Source organism: Macaca nemestrina, chromosome 19 (assembly GCF_043159975.1).
Source record: "Macaca nemestrina isolate mMacNem1 chromosome 19, mMacNem.hap1, whole genome shotgun sequence".
NCBI classification, from domain to species: Eukaryota; Metazoa; Chordata; class Mammalia; order Primates; family Cercopithecidae; genus Macaca; species Macaca nemestrina.
The window spans coordinates 82904512-82929043 of record NC_092143.1 but is presented as its reverse complement, the minus strand read 5'-3'; the positions used below and the strand labels follow the sequence as shown (position 1 = coordinate 82929043).

Here is a 24532-nt window from a genome sequence, read left to right as displayed (position 1 = left end):
GTTGAAATGACAACAAAGGATTTGGAATATCCCATAAACTTAGTGGACAGAGCAGCAGCAGGGTTGCAGAGGATTGACTTCAATTTTGAAAGAATATAGGTATTTCCTTTGTGGTTATCAGTGAGACATCTTCTACTTGTAACAATCTATTTTAAGCTGATAACAACTTAACCTCAATCATATACAAAAACCACTTTTACAATTCTACTTTAAATTATTGATGTAGGGCCAGGTGCAGTGGCTCATGCCTGTAACCCCAGCACATCTGAAGGCCAAGGTGGGAGGATGGCTTGAGCTCAGGAGTTCAAAACCAGCCCAGGCAACATAGCAAGACTCATCTTAAAAAATTATTTTTAAATTTTTTATTTCAATAGTTTTTGGGGTACAGGTGGTTTTCGGTTACATAGTAAGTTCTTCAGTGGTGATTTCTGAGATTTTAGTGCACCCATCACCCGAGCAGTGTACGTTATAACCAACATGTGGTATTTTATTCCTCACTCGCCTCTAAACCTCCCTGGCTAAGTCCTCAAAGTCCATTATATCTTTTTTTTTTTGCCTGAGACAGAGTCTTGTTTTGTTGCCTAGACTGGAGTGCAGTGGTGCAATCTTGGCTTACTGCAACCTCCACCTCCTGGGTTCGAGTGATTCTTGTGCCTCACCCTCCCTAGCAGGTGGGACTACCAGCATATGCTGCCACATCCAGCTAATTTTTATATATATATATATATATATATATATATATATATATACGTGTGTGTGTGTGTGTGTGTGTGTATATATATATATATATATATTTTTTTTTTTTTTTTTTTTTTTTTTTGTAGAGATGGGGTTTCACCATGTTGGCCCCGAACTCCTGGCCTCAAGCGATTCACCCATCTTGACATCCAAAAGTGCTGGGATTACAGGTGTGAGCCACCGTGCCCGGCCTGCTAAAGTCCATCATACCATTCTTATGCCTTTGAGCCCTCATAGCTTAGCTCCCACTTACAAGTGAGAGGCACAATGTTTGCTTTTCCATTTCTGAGTTACTTTGCTTAGAATAATGGCCTCCGGCTCCATCCAAGTTGCTGCAAAAGACATTATTTCATTCCTTTTTTATGGCTGAAGAGTAGTACTCCATGATGAATATACCACATTTACTTTATCCACTCGGTTGATGGTCACTTAGGTTGGTTCTGTATCTTTGCAACTGTGAATTGTGCTACTATAAACGTGTGTACATGTGTCTTTTTCATCTAATGACTTATTTTCCTTTGGGTAGATACCCAGTAGTGGGATTGCTGGATCAGATGGTGTTCTACTTTTTGTTCTTGAAGTAATCTCCGCAGTTTCCCCTAGTGGTTGTACTAATTTACATTCCCACCAGCAGTGCAGAAGTGTTCCTTTTTCACCACTCCATGCCAACATCTATTGTTTTTTTTTTTACTTTTTAATTATGATCATTCTTGCAGGAGTAAGGTGTTCTCAATGCGGTTTTAATGAACATTTCCCTCATGATTAGTGATATTGAGCATTTTTTCGTGTTTGTTGGCTGCTTGTATATCTTCTTTTGAGAATTGTCTATTTATGTTCTTTGCCACTTTGTGATGGGATTATTTTTTCTACCTCATTTGAGTTCCTTATAGATTCTGGATATTATTCCTTTGTCAGATGCATCGTTGCGAATTTCTCTCACTTTGTGGGTTGTCTGCTTACTCTGCTGGTTGTTTTGCTGTGCAAAAGCTAAAAGTTATTGATGTCCCAAGTTACACCTTTACATAGTGTGTATCCATTAAGATATTTTAACATATTTTTACAGCTATAGTTTTTGTTTTGATTTTTAGAGATGGGGCTTCACTTTGTTGCTCAGGCTGGTCTTAAACTCCTGGCTTCAAGTTATCTTCCCCAGGTGTTGGGATGACATGTGTGGGTCACCGTGCCTGGCCAGTTACAGTTATTTTTATGCTTTGTCTTGTAAATTCTGTACCAGAATTAAAAGTGCACTACCATTATAGTCCTGAAGGATTCTGCATTTGTCTGTATTTACTTTGCCAGTGAGCTTCATGTTTTCTTTTTCTTTTTGAGACAGCCTCGCTCTGTTGCCTGGGCTAGAGTGCAGTGACATGATCTCGGCTCACTGCAGCCTCTGCCTTCTGGGTTCGAGTAATTCTGCCTCAGCCTCCCGAATAGCTGGGATTACAGGTGCGCGCCACCATGCCTGGCTAATTTGTGTGTGTGTGTGTGTGTGTTTTTAGTAGAGATGGGGTTTCACCATATTGGTGAGGCTGGTCTTGAACTCCTGACCTCAGGTGATCCTCCCGCCTCAGCCTCCCAAAGTGCTGGGACTACAGGTGTGAGTCACTGCACTCGGCCACTCCCAATCTTTGCATACGGGCTTTGTACCGGGGAGACCTTCACCAACTAGCCCAGGTAGAGATTCTGGAACCTCTTAAATGTTTTTCCAAGTTCAACTTTTTAGTACTGTGTTATTTTCCAACTAAAGGTTGCTGGTTTTTCATCTTGTAATCTCTTGCTCCCTCTGGTGTCTATCTTCAGAACTGCACGTTCTCTGGAGCTGCAGCTGTAAGTTGCCCCTTTGTTCTCAGTGGCTCTCTGGCAAAGCACGACAGCTTCCTATAAGCTCCCGAGTTAGATGAGATGGGCAACAGTCCCTTGGGCGGCACTACAAAAAGCCGGAATGCTGGTGTGTAAGTTCCATTTCTCCTGGGAGAGAAAATGCAAATTGGGTGATTTCTCTTGATGGCGTCCAGCCACCCTGGCCTGTCTGTGGTACTACAGGCTCTGGTGGCACGGCAAGCTATCCTCCACTCTCATGTGCTTTTAGCAGACCCCAGGCATCCAAAGGATGCCAGTTCTGTCAGTATTCGTAGTCAGACAAGACGAAAGAGCCAGAATCTTGGTCACATGCTCCAACCTTCTCCACTTCTCTCCCCCTCCGCCCCGAGTCTGCCCCCTTCAACCCAGGGAAAAGCCAGGAGCTGGTGTACTCTTGCCGTCATGCTGGGCTGTCATCCTTGGTGGGGTAAAGTGAAATGACTCTTCCTACTCATTTCAACGTGGCTGCTCTTAATTTTGCACTCACCAGGTGGGGATACTGCAACTTAACTGGTTTCTGGCATCTTGGTCTATAAATTGATGTTTCTGTGGGGTAACGAGGACTGGTACTTCCTATTTTGCCATCTTGCTGATGTCAACCCCCATTTCATATTTTAACCAAAATGGAAACAGATAAAGGTCACAGAATCCAGAATGATTTACATAACAAAAGGAAACCTTTACGGAGTGCTGGGTAGCGCCTGTGCTACAGTTGAGAAAGCCAAGGCACAGAGGTCAGTGAAATCGTACATCCCAAAGATTAGGGGTGAACAGTGACTGGTATGCAGCAGGCACTCGAAAATGAAAACCATTTTTATTATTTTGATTAAAATTCTTCTAAAATGGGGAAATTATCCTGGATTATTGGGGTGGGCCCAGGGCAATCACAGGGTCCTTTTATATGTGAGAGATCTGAAGATGCTAAGCTGCTGGCTTTGAAGATGCAAGGGCCCATGAGCCAAAGAATATGGCAACCTCTAGAAGCTGGTAACAGCAGAACACAAATTCTCCCTAAAGCCTTCCTCAGGAGCACTGCCCTGCTATCACCTCGACTTTAGCCTTGTCAGACCCAGTTTTGGATTTCTGACTTCCAGAACTCAGAAGTCAGAATTTAAAAGCAAATTTGTGGCTGGGCATGGTGGTGTAACGCCTGTAATCTCAGCACTTTGGGAGGCCACGGCAGGAGGATTGCCTGAGCCCAGGAGTTTGAGACCACCCTGGGCAACATGGCAAGACCTCGTCTCATTTTACTTAACATACACAATGAAAATTAATTAGTTAATTAATTAAAAAAGTAAACTGGCGTGTCACTAAGTTTGTGGTGATTAGAGCCGAACTAGGAAGCTAATACAGAGTCTGAAATTTAAAAAAAAATACATTTAAGAGAAAATTACTTAGGAAATAAAATTTTATTGTACAAAATTCACATTTGTTGCATAGGATGAAAAGCATGGCAAAGAGATCCTTTATCTTTTCCTTTGACATTACAGCGAAGGTAATTTCCTAATACATTCTCGGATCATACGATTTTTTTGTCTAGAATGTTTAACAGTTGTGTTGGTAGTAAGTGTTCTGGGTATAAGGTATAAAACGGAAAACAGATCAAAAAAGTGCCGGGGGAAGACCACTGCCAAACAGTAATCTCCAAGAACTTGGTATTTTCCACCGTGAGGTAGATGCTGTGGGGTCATCGCTCTGTAATTGAAGAACAAAATATTTTTATCTTTAAACTTTTACCATCAGATCTCCTTTGAAAGTGAATTATAAAACTCTCCTTTTGTGTTCCTTTTGGCTGACACTTTTATAGCCCGGTTTTATTGTTAAGGAAAAATAAAGTTTGTCTTCATGTCAACTGAAGATAAATTTCTTTAAATTCCAAATTATAAAGATACGCCAGAAAGGCTGCAGATGAAGTTTATTATGGAAAATCACATTCAAAAAGAATATGGTATTAAAAAAAAATCAGTGTCACGTGATTTGTATCAATTTGTTCTTGCAAAAGCATGAATTAAAAAGCTAGTTACCCACCTTATAAAGCAGCCTTATGAGGTGTTCTGTTATGCCTAAAGGCTGACTCACTTCCCTGGGTGTAATGCTCTTGTTTCACAATAGAGAAAAACATCAACTGTAGTATTTATTCAATAGCCAGAGTACTGCTCATGTAGCAGTACTTTTTACTTTCCTAAAAAAATTCCTGAATTCCACAGAAGGCTTGTTTATTATTGCAAGACTGTGTCTGGCATAATTAATCTAACATGAATAGTAAGTACAATGAAGAACTAAGGATTTTCCTTTTTGGAAAGTCAGCTTTAATGAAACAACTGTAAATAATAGGTTGGTTAACTGTCCTCTAATTTTCAAAAGTTCACCTTAAACTAAATTTTATGTAAAGGTATGTCTATATTTAATATGAACCTTCACTTATTTGGTCTACTTAGGTAGTATATAAAATGCAAGTTAATGAATACACACAACCAAAGAAGAGGCTTAGGCTATAATAAAACTTACAAGTGGTTTGATTATCTGAAGCCATTCATTAAGGTACTCAACGAGACCTAATGCATCTGGGATGTTGTCCCCTTCTGAAACAAATTTCAGCAGAACTGCCATTTGGATTTCTTTAGAACAGCTACAAGAAATAAAAATAAGAATCAGTATTTTTTCACAGGTACAAGGGTTGATTCTAGTGTGTCTGTTTTCACAGCTATGATAACCTGCCTGGTTTGGGTAAGGAAAAGACGCCACATTATAAGATAACTTACCATCTCCCTTTTCCCTACATAAAGTTTTCTACTTGTGAGAGCAGGCCCCTGTAACACCCACTGGGGAACACGCATGATCATGCCTCACCCCACGGCTGCATGAAAAAGCTGCCTTTGTGTCCTTGGCTACAGCAGATAAGGTATGTTCTGATCTACTCCCCAAACCTACTTTAGAAGACAGTGATTTTTCAGAAGCACCACAGCAGAGACTGAAAGAAAATAACACCTAGTGACTATCTAAAGCAGTGAGGGAAACTGTGGAAGAGAATGGAATCATTAAAGGAAAGAAAAGTTCCTACTTCTTCCAAAAACGTTGAGTGATTATTATGTGTTAAGCATTATCTGCAAATTTTATGACAATCCCTGTAATAATCCTGAGGAAGCTCTAATTAGCTCCATTTTATAAAAGAATCAGTTTGGAATAACGGGAACAAGGACAGACACCAGCATTCAGATTCTAGCTCTTCAACTTACCAGATATGTTGGGCAAGTTACTTTAACCAGGGGTGTTCCTCATCTATAAAAGGGGGATGATAATGGAACCTACTTCACAGGTTGTTGTGAGGTTGAAAGGAGGTAGTGAAGGCAAAATGCTTAAAACAGTGACCACACAGTAAATATGACAGAAGTGTTAGCTACTCTTATGAGGTAACAGGTTTAAAGATGCTGAATACAGGCCAGGCGCGCTGGCTCATGCCTGTAATTCCAGCATTTTGGGAGGCCGAGGCGGGCAGATCACCTGAGGTCAGGAGTTCGAGACCAGCCTGGCCAACATGGTGAAACCCCGTCTCTACTAAAAATACAAAAATTAGCCGGGCGTGGTGGCGTGCACTTGTAGCTACTCAGGAGGCTGAGGCAGGAGAACCGCGTAAGACACAGCAAGATTCTGTCTCAAAAAAACAAAAAACAACAACAAAAATCGAATACATAGTTAACATGCCTAAAGTTCTGTATCTAGTAAGTGGCAGAGACGGGACATGAACTTAGGTCTCTCTAACTCCAAAACATAGTCTCCTATCATACTATAAACACCTCAAGCTAGTGATGAGATGGAGATATACCAATGCGAAAAGTTTCCTGCTTGCCAATAAACACAAAAATTATTCCTAACACCCTAAAACCAAGAACTATGAGAAAAATGCCATGCCAAAACTTGAAAGCACGAGACTGACAGAGAAGAGAGCTACAGAAATAAAAGTGAGCAGAGTTCTAAGGAAGGGATTTAAGACACTGAGGAGACTCTGATGTGTACGTTCGGAAGTCGCAGGTGATACCAGGCTAACTTACCACAGTTATCTGTCTCTAGAAACTACAAAGTAGAAATTGTTAGCCCCACTCACACTAGCCCAGTACTTGGTTCTCAAATACCTTAGGGGCTCTCAATCTTTGTATGGAACCACCATGAGCTCTGATGGCTCAGAAAATTCCAGTTCCTAAATGCCTCTGCTGTGATGGCCTTAGGCAAGGCTCTCACCTGGAGAAGGCTGGCTCCCAGGCTATGCCTGCATTTTCAAGTCTTTAACTTGGAAAGTGCAGGGGTATGCTCTTCACTTATCTCGCCTCTTACTAGTTTGTAACACACTGTGGGATAATCATTTCAATATCACCCCCTGGTCTTCTGTTAAAAAGAAAGGCAGAGGATGACTATTTTATTACTTTTTTATTTGGAACTATTTTATTCTGGTTGATACAACTGAATATTTTAATATTGTTTCTTTAGGGTAAAATCTCCATTTCCCGAATGTCTGATGCTGAGTAGGTCTAACTTTTATAGTATTTTCTGTTTATCACTGCTAACTTTGTGGGCAAGCTTATAGCTATCCAGAAGCTGCTCTTTGCCTGGACTCAGTTTCACCCTATACCTATGGCTCAGAATTCAGAAAAAGACCCACGGAGACAGACCCCCGGACTCTAATGAGCACCACCCCTGCCCTCTGATTCTCTGCCCTGTATTTCGAATTGCCTCAGCCTCCCTGTAGTCTGAACTCATTTCCTCCACTCAGCAAGACCACTGTGCTCTGCCTGGGTTCCGCTCCCTGTGCTGCAGTCCGGAAAGTATCTCCAAGCAGAAAGCTGGGCAACTGTAGACTTTTAAAATTTGCCTTCTCTTAGGGATAACAGCTGTGTGCTGCCTGTAGTCCGATGTCTGGACAACAGTTGTTTCATAAATTCTGTCAGGTTCCTGTTTTTTTTACGGCAGGAGGGCAAGTCTGATATCAGTTACTCTGTCATGGTCAGAAGCCAAAGTTTAGGAGGACTGATTTGTAAAGTAAGTGCAACAAAGTATAGAAGAGGTGGAGCGCAGTGGGAGTGCAGAGGGGCAACTTCCTTGTCTAGAAGACAGGAACAGGCAAGGCTGCAGACAGGAGGTGAAGGGTGAGTTGACTCTTAGAAAGGAGGTAGGTGTGGCGGTGGCTCACGCCTGTAATCCCAGCACTTTGGGAAGCTGAGGCGGGCAGATCACGAGATCAGAAGATCGAGACCATCCTGGCTAATACAGTGAAACCCCGTCTCTGCTAAAAATACAAAAAAAACTAGCCGGGCGTGGTGGCACAAAACTGTAATCCCAGCTACTCGGGAGGCTGAGGTCGGAGAATGGCGTGAACCTGGAAGGCGGAGGTTGCAGTGAGCCGAGATCACACGACTGCACTCCAGCCTGGGCGACAGAGCGAGACTCCGTCTCAAAAAAATAAAAAAAATAAAAAATAGAAAGGAGGTAAGTGTTTGTGAGGGGGACAAGAGAGGAACAGGGAACAAAAACACAAGGGAAATGAGAAAATACTGAGATGAGTGAAAATGAAAACATGTCAAATCATAGGGCATGCAGTGAACACAGTGCTAAGATGAAATGTACAGCTGTAAACACATTCAGTACAAAATAAAAAAACTTTTAAATCAATAACCTAAGTTTACACCTTGCGAAAGAGAAAAGAAGAGCAAACCAAATCCAAAGCGAGCAGAAGAAAATAAAGATTAGATAAGAGAGAAATAATAGAGAATAATAGAATAATAGAGAATAGAAAAACAATAATCAGCAAAATCAAAACTGGTTCTTCAAAGAAAAACAAAACTGACAAATATTTAGCTAGCTTGACTAGGGAAAAAAAAGGAAAGACTCTAATTATTCAAATAAGAGGCCGGGCGCGGTGGCTCACGCCTGTAATCCCAGCACTTTGGGAGGCCGAGGCGGGCGGATCACAAGGTCAGGAGATCGAGACCACAGTGAAACCCCGTCTCTACTAAAAATACAAAAAATTAGCCGGGCACGGTGGCGGGCGCCTGTAGTCCCAGCTACTCAGGAGGCTGAGGCAGGAGAATGGGGTAAACCCGGGAGGCGGAGCTTGCAGTGAGCCGAGATCGCGCCACTGCACTCCAGCCTGGGCAACAGCGTGAGACTCCGTCTCAAAAAAAATAAATAAATAAAATAAGAAATGAAAATGGGAACATCAACACCAAATTTACAGAAATAAAGATGGGAGTTATTTACAGGTACAGATTTTTAAATTTAATATGATGGCAAAGTTCTAGAAGTAGACAGTGCTGATGGACGCAGATGCTGTGAATTAACGGCACCTGATTGTACACTTAAATATAGTTAACATGTATGATAAATGTATGTAAATTTTGCAGGATGTGTATTTTACCACATTTTAAAAAAGTGTGTCTGTAGAGCTTGCAAAGAATAAGTATCAGAATCCCTAAAAAGTTACACAAAATAAAGCATTAAATATGGCTTTTTAGAAACCAGTTCTTCTATAACCAAGTTTAAATCTTTTCCCTAAACGCAAGAGCTCTAAAATAGTACCAGTTTTATAAATACGTTTTCAAAGTTTCAGTAAGTAATCCAATACATTCCCTGACTTAATTTCGTCGTTTGTTTGTTTGTTTGAGACGGAGTCTTGCTCTGTCACCCAGGCTAGAGTACAGTGGCACGATCTCGGCTCACTGCATTAATTTCATTTTTAAGTAAAGTGGAAAACAAATGAACAGGCAAACAAACTCACCTTTCATCATAGAGTGTTTTTGTGATGCCTCCCCCCGGAATGCGGATACAAAACTCGGAATCATCTATTTCAGGAATGCACCGGCTTTTTTCCATTTCTTGCCAGTTAAGGCTCTTTATTTTATTTTGAACACTTCTTTGCATGGAAGGTGTAAGTAGGTACCGGAAGGGAGTACTAGAAATAATCATATAGTTAACTTTTTAAAAACTCACAAATACAAACTCTAAGGCAAACATTGGTTCTTTAGCTAAAATTCTCTTGGTCTCCATATATTCTGCTGCATAGGCAAAACACAAGTTTCAGCAGACTTAAGTAAAAAATATTGCTGATTTGCTACTTACTTACTTGGGAGACAATATAAAAAGATAGAAATACTTAGGCAAGCCCATTGCAAAAATTTCCCACAGCTTTTCTTCCTTCGCCATGAAGCCTATAATGTCTTTTGTGAAAGTTCTAGAAATTAGCTCATTTTGAAAGGTAACTCTTGGCTTATTGGTATTTTTTCATCCTGATTTTATAGGTGTATAAGTGATAAAAGTTATGATCTACACCATCTAAAAAGGTTACAGTGAGCCAAGATTGCGCCACTGCACTCGGTGACAGAGCGAGACTCCATCCCAAAAATAATAAAAAAGAAATGATCTAAAAGCTACATCTTGGGTCTGGGTGCAGTGGCTCACGCCTGTAATTCCAGCACTTTGGGAGGCAAATCACCTGAGGTCAGGAGTTCGAGACCAACCTGGCCAATATAGTGAAACCCCGTCTCTACTAAACATACAAAAAATGAGCCAGGCATGGTGGCACACACCTGTAGTCCCAGGTACTCGGGAGGCTGAGGCAGGAGAATCGCTTGAACCCAGGAGGTGGAGCTTGCAGTGAGCCAAGATCACGCCACTGCACTCCAGCCTGGACAACTGAGGGAGACTCCGTCTCAAAAAAAAGAAAAGAAAAAAAAAAAAAGGCTACATCTTGGGGATGGGCGCGGTGGCTCATGCCTGTAATCCCAGCATTTTGGGAGGCCCAGGCAGGTGAATTCGAGGTTCAGAAGTTCGAGACCAGCCTGGCCAACATGGGGAAGCCTAGCCTCTACTAAAATTATAAACATTAGTCTGGCGTGGTGGCAGGCACCTGTACTCCCAGCTACTCAGGAGGCTGAGGCAGGAGAATCGCTTGAATCCAGGAGGTGGAGGTTGCAGTGAGGTGAGATCGCGCCACTGCACTCCTGCCTGGGTGACAGGGCAAGACTCCGTCTCAAAAATAAATAAATAAAAGCTACATCTTGGAGTATGAGTATTCTATATGTTACCAACTTTATGTGATAATGGTAGCTTATAGTTCTATTTGTGAGATACTTTGTCTTACATTTAAGAACTCACTCTGACGTGCCAGGGAGCTACACTTTAGGCAAGTGGATTTCTGCAAATACACATGGTTGCATGTGGCCAGGTGCAGGGGGCTCACGCATGCAATCCCAATACTTTGGGAGGCTGAGGCAGGCAGACTGCTTGAGCCCGGGAATTCGAGACCAGCCTGGGCAACATAGTGAGACCCTGTCTCTACAAAAAGTAAATGTTTTTAAAAAAAATGGTTGCATATATGGAAATAACTGATAATATTAATCTTTCAAAAGTTATCAACCAATAAATCTGAGTACCTTTTCTGCTCATTCTCTTAAATTAGCTGAGCTGTGATGTTGCTATGCATGTGACAGGAAACACTAAAAACATGGTTCCCCAACTATCTCTCTCTACACGATGTTTTCCCATGCCCCAACTCTACTAAGCTCACAGGAACTGAAAAGATCTGCCTAACTGTACTCCCTCCCATCTCCTGACCTTCTCTTACCCACCTCTTTCTAAACTCCAGCGAGAAGAGGTAAGGATCTACGTGGCTTTTAAAGTTCATTTTAACCTTTTAATAGAGAAATTATCATAGTATAAACCATATCAAAAATAACTTTCCAGAGGCAGGAACATACCTGCGAAGCTGCAGGTCATTGCGCTGATATGAATGGCTGCTCGAAAGAACAATGACTCTGGCACAGCCGCTGCTTTTCACCCAGGAAAGCAGTTTTTCACAGAATGGCTTTGATTTATACTTTGCACACCATTGAGAGAATAAAATCTAAATGTTAGTCTTAGAGCATACCAACATTCTATATACTATTTCATCAACTTTATGCAAAAACGATATATAATTTATATATACTGAAATTACTTTCAGATGCACTTACTGTGCTTAAACCGAAAGTGAATGATAAACAGCAATGAATTATCTAATGCATCTTTATAATTAAGAAACCAATGGCTATGCACGGTGGCTCACGCCTATAGTCCCAGCACTTTGGGAGGCAGGTGGATCACCTGAGGTCAAGAGTTCAAGACCAGCCTGGCCAACATGGCAAAACCCCATCTCTACGAAAAATACAAAAATTAGCTGGGCATGATGGCAGGCACCTGTAATCCCAGCTACTCAGGAGGCTGAGACAGGAGAATCACTTGAACCCGGGAGGTGAAGGCTGCAGTGAGCCGAGATTGTGCCATTGCACTCCAGCCTGAGCAACCGAGTGAGACTCTGTCTCAAAAAAAAAAAAAAAAAAAAAAGAAAATCAATGAGTCATGAGGAATCCAGATTTCAAAAAAATTCTATTGTAATGGACAAAGGAACCCAGTTCTCTACTTAAGTAATCTATCGTTACCTAATAACCAATACATGGCCATCTGTGAAGGGTTCTTGCCAGAAATTTGTGACCCAAATCTGGTCACATGGAAACAATCAGATGAATGGAGAACGCGCCACATCTGGCCCCGATTCCTCAAAGGAGTCAATATTGTAAAGAAAGAAAGCGGGGCAGGCCAGTTTTACTCTGAAGGATAACAACTAAAAAGATGTAACAGTCAAATACAGCCTGTGAACCATGAATGGATCCAGAATTGAAGGATATTTTGGGAACAGCTATGGAAATCTGAGTATGTTGGATGATACTCCTGAATAAATTCATTAAAATGCTGGTTTTCTTGGGGGTGGTCATGGTGTCCTTGTTCTTGAAAGATGTGTGCGGAAGTATGTAGGGGTGACACATGATGATGTTGCTTGCCTACTTCTGGATTGTTTCGAAGAAGGAAACTGTGTACACACATCGCGAGAGATCAAGCAGGTATGGCAAGACGTTCACAGCTGGTAAATCTGGAATGTGGGTTATAAAATTTCAGGGGGAGCCCACTTTATGAAAATTTTTCAAAGACTGCTCAAAAAATAACTATTCAATAAAATTTAAAACGCAGGTAAGCAATGCAGGCTAACTTTTGAAATAAGAAGGTAGTCTAGTATAGCGGTTACGAGAGGCAGGCTCTGGGCCAGGCATGGTAGCTCGCTCCTATCGCTCCTATAATCCCAACACTTTGGGAGGCCAAGGTGGGCGGATCACCTGAAGTCAAGAGTTCGAGACCAGCCTGGCCAACATGGTGAAACCCCATCTTTACTAAAAATGCAAAAATTGGCCGGGCGCGGTGACACATGCTTGTAATCCCAGCTGCTCGGGAGGCTGAGGCAGGAGAATCATATGAACCCGGGAGGTGGAGGTTGCAGTGAGCTGAGATCACGCCATTGCATTTGCTGAAGCATGAACTGCTTGAGCTCAGGAGTTCAAGACCAGCCTGGGCAAGATAGAAACCCCACCTCTACAAAAAATACAAAAATTAGCTGGGTGTGGTGGTGCATGCCTGTAATCCCAGCTACTCGGGAGGCTGAGGTCAGAGAATGGCTTGAGCCTGGGAGGCAGAGGTTGCAGTGAGCCAAGATCACACCACTGCACTCCAGCTGGGTGACAGAGCAAGAGAGACCCTGTTTCAAGGAGAAAAAAAAAAAAAAAGGAGAAAGGATTGTTGAAGAGGGCCTTTCTGATGAGGGAACATTTAAGAAAACACTAAAGGAGGCAAACCATTTGAGTCTCCAAGAAAATGAATTCTGGCAGAGAAATGAGTGGAGAGACTGAGGATGAGCTTAATGTCTAACAACACAGGGAGGCCAGTGTGGCTGCAGGTCAGGCTCCGCAGAGCAGCAGTCTGGCAGAGCTCCCTGTGAGCAGGACTCTTGTTCTGCCGGCTACTTGCCATATGGGGCTCCTGAGAACTCGGAACGTGAGTAGTGACTGAGGAACTGAATTTTAAATTTAATTTGATGAATTAAACTGTAAATAGTTACATGTGGCTACTGGCTACTGTATTAGCACAGATATAGAGCCTCATAGGCCACAGTAAGGGCTGTGAATTTGAAACCATCCCCAAAGAGTTAAAGAAACCAAAGACTAACAGAAATTCTTGAGTTTGGGCTGGGCGTGGCTTACACCTGTAATCCCAGCATTCGAAAGGCCAAGGCGGGTGGATCACTTGAGGCCAAGAGTTGGTGACCAGCCTGGCCAACATGGCAAAACCCTGTCTCTACTAAAAATACAAAAATTAACCAGTATGGTGGTGTATGCCTGTAATCCCAGAGGCTGAGGCGGGAGGATCACTTGAACCCAGGATGGCAGAGGCTGCAGTGAGTTGAGATCACATCAGTGCACTTAAGCCTGGGCAACAGAGGAGACTGTCTCAAAAAAAAAAAAAAAAGAAATTATTGAGTTTGCAGGGTAGCAGATAAGAAATTACTTGATAAAATACTGAAACTTCCTTCCCTTATGGGATAAAAGAACCAGCTGAAATTGGCTGGAACCAATATGGCCAAGTTGAGTCTGCAGAGAACAAGCTTGCTGGGGTCGCAAGCTGACTCTCCATTGCCACGTTTCATACTCACTCCCCTGAACTGGCACGTGGGCCCTATGAGTTAGCATGAAAAGATAACCGTGCATGCCCAAGGACTTACCAGATCTACCCTTTCCTTCCATCGCTAACCCACTCATCTCAGAATCCACCTCTGAACCTTTCCTAATAAGAACACTGCCTTGAAGCCAGCACAGGGAGGCAGATTTGAGCTCGACTCCTGTCTCCTTGGGAGTCAATCTGCAATATAAAGCCTTTCTTTTCTCAAAAACCTGGTGTCACAGTGCGTTAGGAAGCAAGCCCCTTCTCCTGGATCACAATTTTGAGTGAGGAGAAGCTACTGGAGGGTTTCGAAGAGAGTAGTGATGTGGTGTAGGTTTAGAGGATCGTCAGTGCTGCCGTTGGCGAGAGGTAGATTGGGCAAGAGTAGAGTCGGGCATGAAGATGACAGTGGTTTGGACTCAGTGGTAGCAGTGGAGGAGGAAAGAAGTCGGATTCAGAATATTTTATGACATATATATAATTTGATATATACACAGTTTATATGTAGATGCCACCAGCTGAAATGTAATACAAATGGAAAAAACCTCTAATATTAATATGCTTACATTTTTTCACCAATGTTACCCGAACTGAAAATATGTAACACTCAAGATAAAAGTCCTACTTCCTTTCTATATAATCATGAAAAGACAGTAACACATCTGAAATATTATAAGATTATTTCTTTATAGAATCAGATCTTCTTAACTGTACACATGGTAAAAACAGTAATTTTTGAATCTTAATTCCTAATGTTACTTATTTTCTCATTACACTTTAATAAACAAAAAGGCAAACTACAACATACTAACCTTAATAAAAATGGATCTTAACTGAAGAGCCACCAGCTTTCTTGAAGGCAATGAATATACTACAAAAACAAGAAAAGGAAATCATATGATAGTGAAGTTAATGCAAGTTGAAATTATTATGATAAAAAACAAAAATTGAATTATAATACCTTTTGCATTTAAATATTTTCAATAATTAAAATACAGAACATATATGTCATCTGGTTAAAATAAGACAATTTAGAAGTACCTTAAAGTGAGCCAGTGGGCTTTATTCTATGGAACAATTCATTTCTGAAAAGTTAACTCTAAGAAAGTATCAAAAATTATTTTTTCTGACTTTAACTGTCCCCTGAAAATTTCTGGTATCATGACAACTAAAATCATCCTTAAGAAAACTGAACTTTTTGGGTTTTGATATTCTTCCCTCTTGTCTCCAGAGAACAGCAACACTCACTGGGATTAACAGAAGAAACAGTAAAAGGTAGGAGTATGTTAGCCATGTAATAAAATCCTGAAATAGGTACACGTGTGTTCCTTAGAACTTTTTAAAGGATCTGAAATAATAGAAAACGTCATGTGAGTCAATGTGTTTGCATTTTTTTTCCGGGAAAAGGATCCATAGCTTTCATGAGATTCTACAAGGGGCCCACTCTAGAGATGCTTAAGGCTTCCCGGCCCAACTTCACTTCTTTTTTTTTTTTTTTTTTTTTTTTTTTTGAGACAGAGTCTCGCTCTGCCGCCCAGGCTGGAGTGCAGTGGCCGGATCTCAACTCACTGCAAGCTCCGCCTCCCGGGTTCACGCCATTCTCCTGCCTCAGCCTCCCGAGTAGTTGGGACTACAGGCGCCCGCCACCTCACCCGGCTAGTTTTTTGTATTTTTTAGTAGAGACGGGGTTTCACCGTGTTAGCCAGGATGGTCTCGAACTCCTGACCTCGTGATCCGCCCGTCTCGGCCTCCCAAAGTGCTGGGATTACAGGCTTGAGCCACCGCGCCCGGCCCCAACTTCACTTCTAAGGATGACAAGCAGCCGGGTGCGGTACCTCCCGCCTGTAATCCCAGCACTTTGGGAGGCCAAGGCGGGTGGACCACAAGGTCAGGAGATCGAGATCATCCTGGCTAACACGGTGAAACCCCATCTCTACTAAAAAATACAAAAAATTAGCTGGGCATGATGGCGGATGCCTGTAGTCCCAGCTACTCAGGAGGCTGTGGCAGAAGGGCGTGAACCCGGGGGGCGGAGCTTGCAGTGAGCAGAGATCACACCACTGCAGTCCAGCCTGGGCGACAGAGTGAGACTCCGTCTCAAAAAAAAGGAATGAGAAGCTCCTGTCTGAGTCAGGGACAAAACAGTCTCTAAGGACACAGGATTACTATTGCACTAAGGGGTAAGTGCTGGTTACTATAAACAGATTGCAAATAATGGCAAATCCTTTGGTGGATCAGGTCTCTACTATTACAGGTCTTTCGGAGACCGTCTCCTATGGCTGGCATGATGTGGTGTGACTGGGAGGTACGCTGAACTCAGCAAATCTACCAAGCACCAGGTATATTCAGTCCAAAGGAAGTTTAGGAATTAGGGAAAGGGGTATAAATTTAGGGAAAAGAGACTAAGGCACAGATTACTCAGCCTCTAACCTATCTGTGACAAACACATGTAGTCTAATTCAACAGACCTAGGTTTGAAAAGAATGTATCTGTAGGGGGTGGGCAGGCTAAGCTTTTTAAAATGTAAGCTACCACTTCTTCGGTAATAGCAATACCCTCCTCATCAGTGTATCATACAATTCTTTTTTTTTTTTTTTTGAGACAGAATCTTGCTCTGTCACCCAGGCAGGAGTGCAGTGGTGCAATCTCGGCTCACTGCAACTTCTGCCTCCCAGGTTCAAGTGATTCTTATGCCTCAGCCTCCCAAGTAGCTGGGATTACAGGAGCACACCACCATGCCCGGCTAATTTTGTTTGTTTGTTTTTTAAGACAGAGTCTCGCTCTGCCACCCAGACTGGAGTGCAGTGGTGTGATTTCGGCTCACTGCAGCCTCCACTTCCTGGGTTCAAGCGATTCTCCTGTCTCAGCCTCCCGAGTAGCTGGAATTTCAGGTGCACACCGCCACAATGGGCTAATTTTTTGTATTTTAGTAGAGACGGAGTTTCACCATGTTACCCAGGCTGGTCTCGAACTCCTGAGCTCAGGCAATCTACCCGTCTCGGCCTCCCAAAGTGCTAGGATTACAAGCGTGGGACTGTGCCCGGCCTATGTAATTCTTTTTGTTGTTAGGTTCCTGTTTCCTAGTACTTTTTTCTTCTGATGTGATACACTATGAAAGCAACAACCCCTTTTATGTATTCTGCCCCAAAACATTAACCTTTTATCTAATCAAGCCTTTAGAGCTAACTCCAGTTACAGAAAATACAGGGGCTAGAAGAAGCCAAATGACAGGACGACGTAATCAGACAAATCAGAAGGTGGGACATTGTATAAAACAATACACCCAGTCTTTTCTTCAATAAATCGGTTTGTGATGGAAAAAAAAGGGACTGCTCTAGAGTAGAAAAGATTTCAAGGGCACAGCATGACCATCAGATATATGAGGGGTCTTCAAAAAGTTCACAGAAAATGTGTACTCATGAAAACATTTTGCACCAAAATAAACTTGTACTGACTTGCTATAACACACCTGAAAAGGCTCTGGTTTGAGGCACTAAGAAGGATAAGACATTAAGTGCCCCTATCAGAGCAACATGAATTCTGCTTCAACTGAAGCAAGAACAAACATCAAATTTATGGTGAAGCTTGGGTAGATAAATGGTGAAATCACTGATGCTTAAAAAAGTTTATGAGGGGCCGGGCACGGTCGCTCACGCCTGTAATCCCAGCACTTTAGGAAGCCGAGGTGGGCAGATCACGAGGTCAGGAGATGGAGACCATCCTGGCTAACACAGTGAAACCCCGTCTCTACTAAAAAATACAAAAAACTAGCTGGGCGTGGTGGCGGGCGCCTGTAGTCCCAGCTACTCGGGAGGCTGAGGCGGGAGAATGGCGTGAACCCGGGAGGCGGAGCTTGCAGTGAACTGAGATCGCGCCGCTGCACTCCAGCCTGGGCAACAGTGCAAGTCTCAAAAAAATTAAAAAATGAAAAAAAAGTTTATGAGGGCTGGGGGCGGTGGCTCATACCTGTAATTCCAGCACTCTGGGAGGCTGAGGGGGGTGAATTGCCTGAGGTCAGGAGTTCAGGACCAGCCTGGACAACATGGTGAAACCCTGTCTCTACTAAAAATACAAAAATTAGGCCAGGAGTGGTGGTCCACACCTGTAATCCCAGCACTCCGGAAGGCCAAGGTGGTTGGATCACCTGAGGTCAGTTCAACACCAGCCTGACTAACATGGTGAAACCCTGTTTTTACTAAAAATACAAAATATTAGCTGGGCGTGGTGGCACGTGCCTGTAATTCCAGCCACTCCAGAGGCTGACACAGAAGAATTGCTTGAACTCGGGAGGCGGAGGTTGCAGTGAACTGAATTCATGGCATTGCATTCCAGACTGGGCAACAAGAGTGAAACTCTATGCCAAAAAAAAAAAAAAATACAAAAATTACTGGGCATGGTGGTGAGTGCCTACAATCACAGCTTCTTGGAAGGCTGAGGCAGGAGAATCCCTTGAACCCAGGAGGCGGAGGTTGCAGTGAGCCAAGATCGCACCACCGCACTCCAGCCTGTGTGATGGAGCAAGACTCCATCTCAAAAATAAAATAAAATAGGCCGGGCATGGTGGCTCACGCCTGTGATCCCAGCACTTTGGGAGGCCGAGGCAGGCAGATCACAAGGTCAGGAGACTGAGACCATCCTGGCTAACACGGTGAAACCGCATCTCTACTAAAAATACAAAAAATTAGCTGGGTGTGGTCATACATGCATCTGTAATCCTAGCTACTAAGGAGGCTGAGGCAGGAGAATTGCTTGAACCTGGGAGGTGGAGGTTGCAGTGGGCTGAGATCGTGCCATTATACTCCAGCCTGGACAACAGAGCGAGACTCTGTCTCAAAAAAAAAAACAAAAAACAAAATAAATAAATAAAATAAAATAAAAAAGTTTATGGGGGCCAGGTACAGTTGCTCCTCACACCTGTGATCCCAGCACTTTGGGAGGCCTAGACGGGCAGATCACAAGGTCAGGAGACTGAGACCAGCCTGGCCAACATGGTGAAACCCCATCTCTACTAAAAACACAAAAATTAGCTGGGCGTGGTGGCAGGCGCCTGTAATCCCAACTACTTGGGAGGCTGAGGCAGGAGAATCCCTTGAACCTAGGAGGCGGAGGATGCAGTGAGCTGAGGCTGCACCAGTACACTCCAGCCTGAGCATCCAGAGGGAGTCTCCCTCTGGGGGTGGGGGGGGAGAAACCCCATCTTTACTAAAAATACAAAAATTAGCCAGGCATACTGGTAGGCTCCTGTAATCCCAGCTACTCAGGAGGCCGAAGCAAGAGAATTGCTTCAACTTGGGAGGCGAAGGTAGAAGTGAGCTGAGGTCATGCCATTGCACTCCAGCCTGAGTGACAAGAGCAAAACTCTGTCTCGAAAAAAAAAAAAAAAAAAAAGATTTATGGGGACAATGCCCCAAAGAAATCAGCAGTTTATAAATGGGTAACTCATCTTAAGAAGGGACGAGATAATGTTAAAGATGAAGCCCACAGCAGCAGACCATCTACCTCAATTTGAGGAAAAATTCATCCTATTTGTGCCCTAATTGAAGAGGACTGACGATTAACAGCAGAAACAACCTTCAACACCACAGACATCTCAATTGGTTCACCTTACACAATTCTGACTGAACAAAGTTGATCAAACTTTCCACTCGGTGAGCACCAAAACCATTGTGTCCCGTCAGCTACAGAAAAAAGCACAGCTTTCAATGGCAATTTTAAACAAGTGATACCAAGATCCTGAAATATTTAAGGAACTGTAGCTAATGAAACGTGGCTTTTTTTTTTTTTTTTGAGACGGAGTCTCGCTCTGTCGCCCAGGCTGGAGTGCAGTGGCCGGATCTCAGCTCACTGAAAGCTCCGCCTCCCAAGTTTACGCCATTCTCCTGCCTCAGCCTCGCGAGTAGCTGGGACTACAGGCACCCGCCACCTCGCCCGGCTAGTTTTTTGTATTTTTTAGTAGAGACGGGGTTTCACCGTGTTAGCCAGTATGGTCTCGATCTCCTGACCTCGTGATCCGCCCGTCTCGGCCTCCCAAAGTGCAAGGATTACAGGCTTGAGCCACCGCGCCCGGCCGAAACGTGGCTTTACCAGTATAATCCTGATGAAAAAGCACATTCAAAGCAATGGCTACCAAGGCAGAAGTGGTTCAGCCAAACAAAAGTGAACCAGTCAAGAGTAGAAGTCATAGCAACAGTTTTTTGGGACACTCCAGGCATTCTGCTTGCTGACTTTCTGGGGGGCCAAAGAATGATAACATCTGCTTACCATGACAGCGTTTTGAGAAAGTCAACCAAAGCTTTCTCAGAAAAGCAACTGGAAAAGATTCACGAGAGTCCTTGTCCATCAGAAAAATGATGCTGCTCATTCCTCCCATCAAACAAGGGCACTTTTGTCAAAGTTTCAATGGGAAATCATTACGCCTCCACCTTGTCCTGATTTGGCTGCTTCTGACTTCTTTTGTTTCCTAATCTTAAAAAATCTGCAAAGAGCACCCATTTTTCTTCAATTAATAATGTAAAAAAGACTGCACTGACATGGTTTAATTCCCAGGCCCCTCAGTTCTTTAGGGATGGGCTACATGGCTGCCATCATGGCTTACAAAAGTGTCTTGAACTTGACGAAGCTGATGTTCAGAAATAAAGTTTATAGTTTTTATCTTTTTGTTCATTTTCTCACAAACTTTTTGAAGTCTCCTCATACTATAGGTGCTGGTTTGGACAAACTAAACTTTGGGCAACATTGTGGGGTAAACTGGGCCAATTTTAATATGGGTAAGATATAGGGAGATATTAATAAATAAATAATTTTGTTACAGTTCCTCATATATAAAACTACCTTACAAAATAGTTGTAAGGCCATATGCAGTGGCTCATGCCTGTAATCCCAGCACTTTGGGAGGCCGAGGCGGGCAGATCACCTGAGATCGGGAGTTCGAGACCAGCCTGACAAACATGGAGAAACCCTGTCTTTACTAAAAACAAAAAATTGGCCGGGCGTGGTGGCGCATGCCTGTAATCCCAGCTACTGGGGAGGCTGAGGCAGGAGAATCACTTGAACCCAGGAGGCAGAGGTGGCGGTGAGTCGAGATTGTGCCATTGCACTCCAGCCTGGGGAACAAGAACAAAACTCCGTCTTAAAAAAAAAAAAAACAGTTGTAAGGATTAAATGAAATACACGTAAATGCGGCTGGGCGCGGCAGCTCATGCCTGTAATCCCAGCACTTTAAGTGGCCAAGGCAGGCAGATCACCTGATTTCAGGAGTTCGAGACCAGCCTGACCAACATGGAGAAACTCCATCTCTACTAAAAACACAAAACTAGCTGGGCATGCCTGTAATCCCAGCTACTCGGGAGGCTGATGCAGGAGAACTGCTTGAACCTGGAAGACGGAGGTTGCGGTGAGCTGAGATTGCACCATTGTACTCCAACCTGTGCAACAAGAGCAAAACTCTGTATCAAAGAAAAAAAAAAAAAAAAAAAGTACATGGCATTCAGTTCACAGTAATACTTAATAAAAGATAGCTGTTATCACTAGCGGAAAGTATACAAATTCTAGGGGCTTTCATTTTTTAAGATATGGTCTCACTTTGTCACCCAGGCTGGAGTGCAGTGGCATCATCATGGCTCACTGTAGCCACAACCTCCCAGGCTCCAACAGTCCTCCCAAGTCAGCCTCCTAAGAGGTTGGGACTACAGGTTGGCTAATTTTTTACTTTTTCTTTTTGTAAAGATGGGGTCTCATTTTGTTGCCCAGGCTGGTCTCAAACTCCTGGGCTCAAGTGTTCCTCCTACCTCAGCCTCTCAAAGTGTTGGGATTACAGATGTGCACCAGTGCACCCAGTCATGAATTCTGGTTTTAACCATTTACAGTCCTTTATCCTCTGAGGCAGTAACTAAAATTTAGTCTTGTGTTGACAAAGCCATCTGTCCTGTAGGGAGTTCAATAATAAGGTCATTTCTCAAATGTACATTTCATTATCGTAAGCTAAGAACAATGATATGGTTAATAAGACACAAAAACCAAAATGCTTCTTCATTTGTCTTTCAATTCACCAAAGGCCTTTTGTGCTCTTCTATCCCTCTGGATTTGACCTTAAAATGGTAAACAGAGGACTGAAAGATCACCAGAACAGTTAGCCATCAAAGGCAGTAACTGGTGCTCCCATGCTTCACGATCTACAGGAGCTCTTCTCTTACTCACCAGCTGCTGTGGTGCATTATAACCAGTGTTCCCTGATTAATCAAGCCTGATAGTCCAATGAGGAATTACAAAGATTTACAGTATGGGAAGAGCCTACACCTATTAGTGGCATCAGGCAAGTCAATCTCTTTGAGCCTTATCTATACCATATTATTACGAATCCTATACTGGAAGAGGATGACTAAGAGAATGAGGCTTAGTTGACGTAACATATGTTAAACCTACAGGACTGAGTCCAATGCAATCTTCTTTTTGCCTTTCCATATTATTAGTGATGGTTACACATACCAGTAAGAACAAGAAATAAAACTGAGGATAGAAGGAAAAAAATCCATGTTGGAAAAAAAGGAAATTTTAAATTCTATAAAAGACACAAGTATGGGCCGGGCACAGTGGCTCACGCCTGTAATCCCAGCACTTTGGGAGGCCGAGGTGGGTGGATCACGATGTCAAGATATTGAGACCATCCTGGCTTACACGGTGAAACCCCATCTCTACTAAAAAAATATAAAAAATTAGCCAGGCACAGTGGCAGGCGTTTGTAGTCCCAGCTACTCTTGAGGCTGAGGCAGGAGAATGGCGTGAACCCGAGGGGCAGAGCTTGCAGTGAGCCAAGATCACACCACTGCACTCCAGCCTGGGTGACAGAGCAAGACTCCGTCTTAAAAAAAAAAAAAAAAAAAAAAAAACACAAGTATGATCTTATTCTCAACCTTCATAAGAGTTGCCATTTACAAGAGTCTTAACAACTAAAACCAGGATGTAAAAGAATAGGACAATGTGATTGGGTTGTGAATTCTACACAAAGTTGGCACTAAGTAAACATTTGCTACAAAACAATTATCAATAAAGTCTATTTCTAACTTAAAACAACTCTACCTTGTAGCAGAACAATACAAGGTAAAGTCTTACATACCTTCAGCATTTATACTAAGTTCTGTTGAATTTCCTTCCGCAGTCGCATATGGATTGTTTCCAACCATAGGCACAAGACAATCGGTATAGAAGTAACCAATCTTAGACATATTCAGTGTAGAAATAATCAGATCCATTGCAAGCTGGCCAACATTTCCAACAGATACTGCTGGCTGAAATTATAAAAAATATGTTCAGTAAGTCACCAAAATTAGCAGCACTTTATTTTTTGAGACAGAGTCTGCCTCTGTCTCCCAGGCTGGAGTGCAGTGGTACCATCTCGGCTTACTGCAGCCTCCTCCTCCCGGCTTGAAGCAATTCTCCTGCCTCAGCCTCCTGGGTAGCTGGGATTACAGGCGTGCACCACCACACCCAGCTAATTTTTGTATTTTTAGTAGAGACGGGGTTTCACCATGTTGGCCAGGGTGGTCTGAAACTCCTGACCTCAGGTGATCCACCCGCCTCAGCCTCCCAAAGTGCTGGGATTACAGGCGTGAGCCAACACGACTGGTTGCAGCACTTCAAAAAGTTTAGACAGAAAACAACAGTCATAGTATTAGTACTGAAAGCGTCATAGCATCATGGCTAGATACTGATTTTCATTAACTACAACTGCTAGGGCCTCCTCCACCTTTGAGACTATTGATTTAACAAATACTTATTGAACGTCAGCTATGTCAATTGCTGCTCTAGGCACTGGGAACGCAGGAAAATAAACCAACAAAAGTTCACGCCCTCATGGAACTTCCATTCGAGCCAGAGTGGTTTACCTGCAATAAAACAAACAGTAAAATATACAGTGGTAAGTGCTGCGGAGACAAAGTGCAAGAATGTGTGTACACGGCTGATTTCAATTTTAAGTAGAGAGATCGAGGAAAGACTCACCCTAGGTGACAAAAGACTAGAGACCTGAAAAAGGTAAAGGAGACAGCCATACAGAGAAATGGGAAAGACCATTCCAGGCAGTGGGAAAGCAAGTGTAAAGACTACGAGGTATGAACAGAAGCTCTCTTGGGTCTTCTTACCATCTGCTTTATTAGTGCCTCTTCACTCATTCGTTGAAGTGAGCTTTTCACACTAAACACACACACAAACTCTCTTTTTCCCGTGACTTAAAATAATAAAGCTGCCAAATCCCTACCTACATCCCACAACATGTAGGAGCTCCACAACCTAATGATGTCTCCACATGGTTAGGTCACAGGAAACTCACATTCTGCAAGTCCAAAACTATAAACTTCTGCCCAAATTTGTC

The 24532-nt window shown here is 43.0% G+C and overlaps 1 protein-coding gene across 2 annotated transcripts in view; it reads right to left on the bottom strand.

Moving 5' to 3' along the window:
• Window positions 1-3988: 3988 nt before the first annotated feature.
• Window positions 3989-24532, bottom strand: part of LOC105478925 (proteasome assembly chaperone 2) — a 67599-nt gene continuing 47055 nt past the window's right edge. For both annotated transcript variants that reach the window (XM_011736656.2, XM_011736657.3), the window contains 6 exons: window positions 23279-23450; window positions 14979-15037; window positions 11343-11461; window positions 9365-9538; window positions 5107-5227; window positions 3989-4293 (listed from right to left, as the gene is read on the bottom strand). In XM_011736656.2, coding sequence (XP_011734958.2) covers window positions 4201-4293; window positions 5107-5227; window positions 9365-9538; window positions 11343-11461; window positions 14979-15037; window positions 23279-23414 — 702 coding nt within the window. In that variant the 5' untranslated portion in view covers window positions 23415-23450 and the 3' untranslated portion in view covers window positions 3989-4200. The remainder of the gene's footprint in view (window positions 4294-5106; window positions 5228-9364; window positions 9539-11342; window positions 11462-14978; window positions 15038-23278; window positions 23451-24532) is intronic.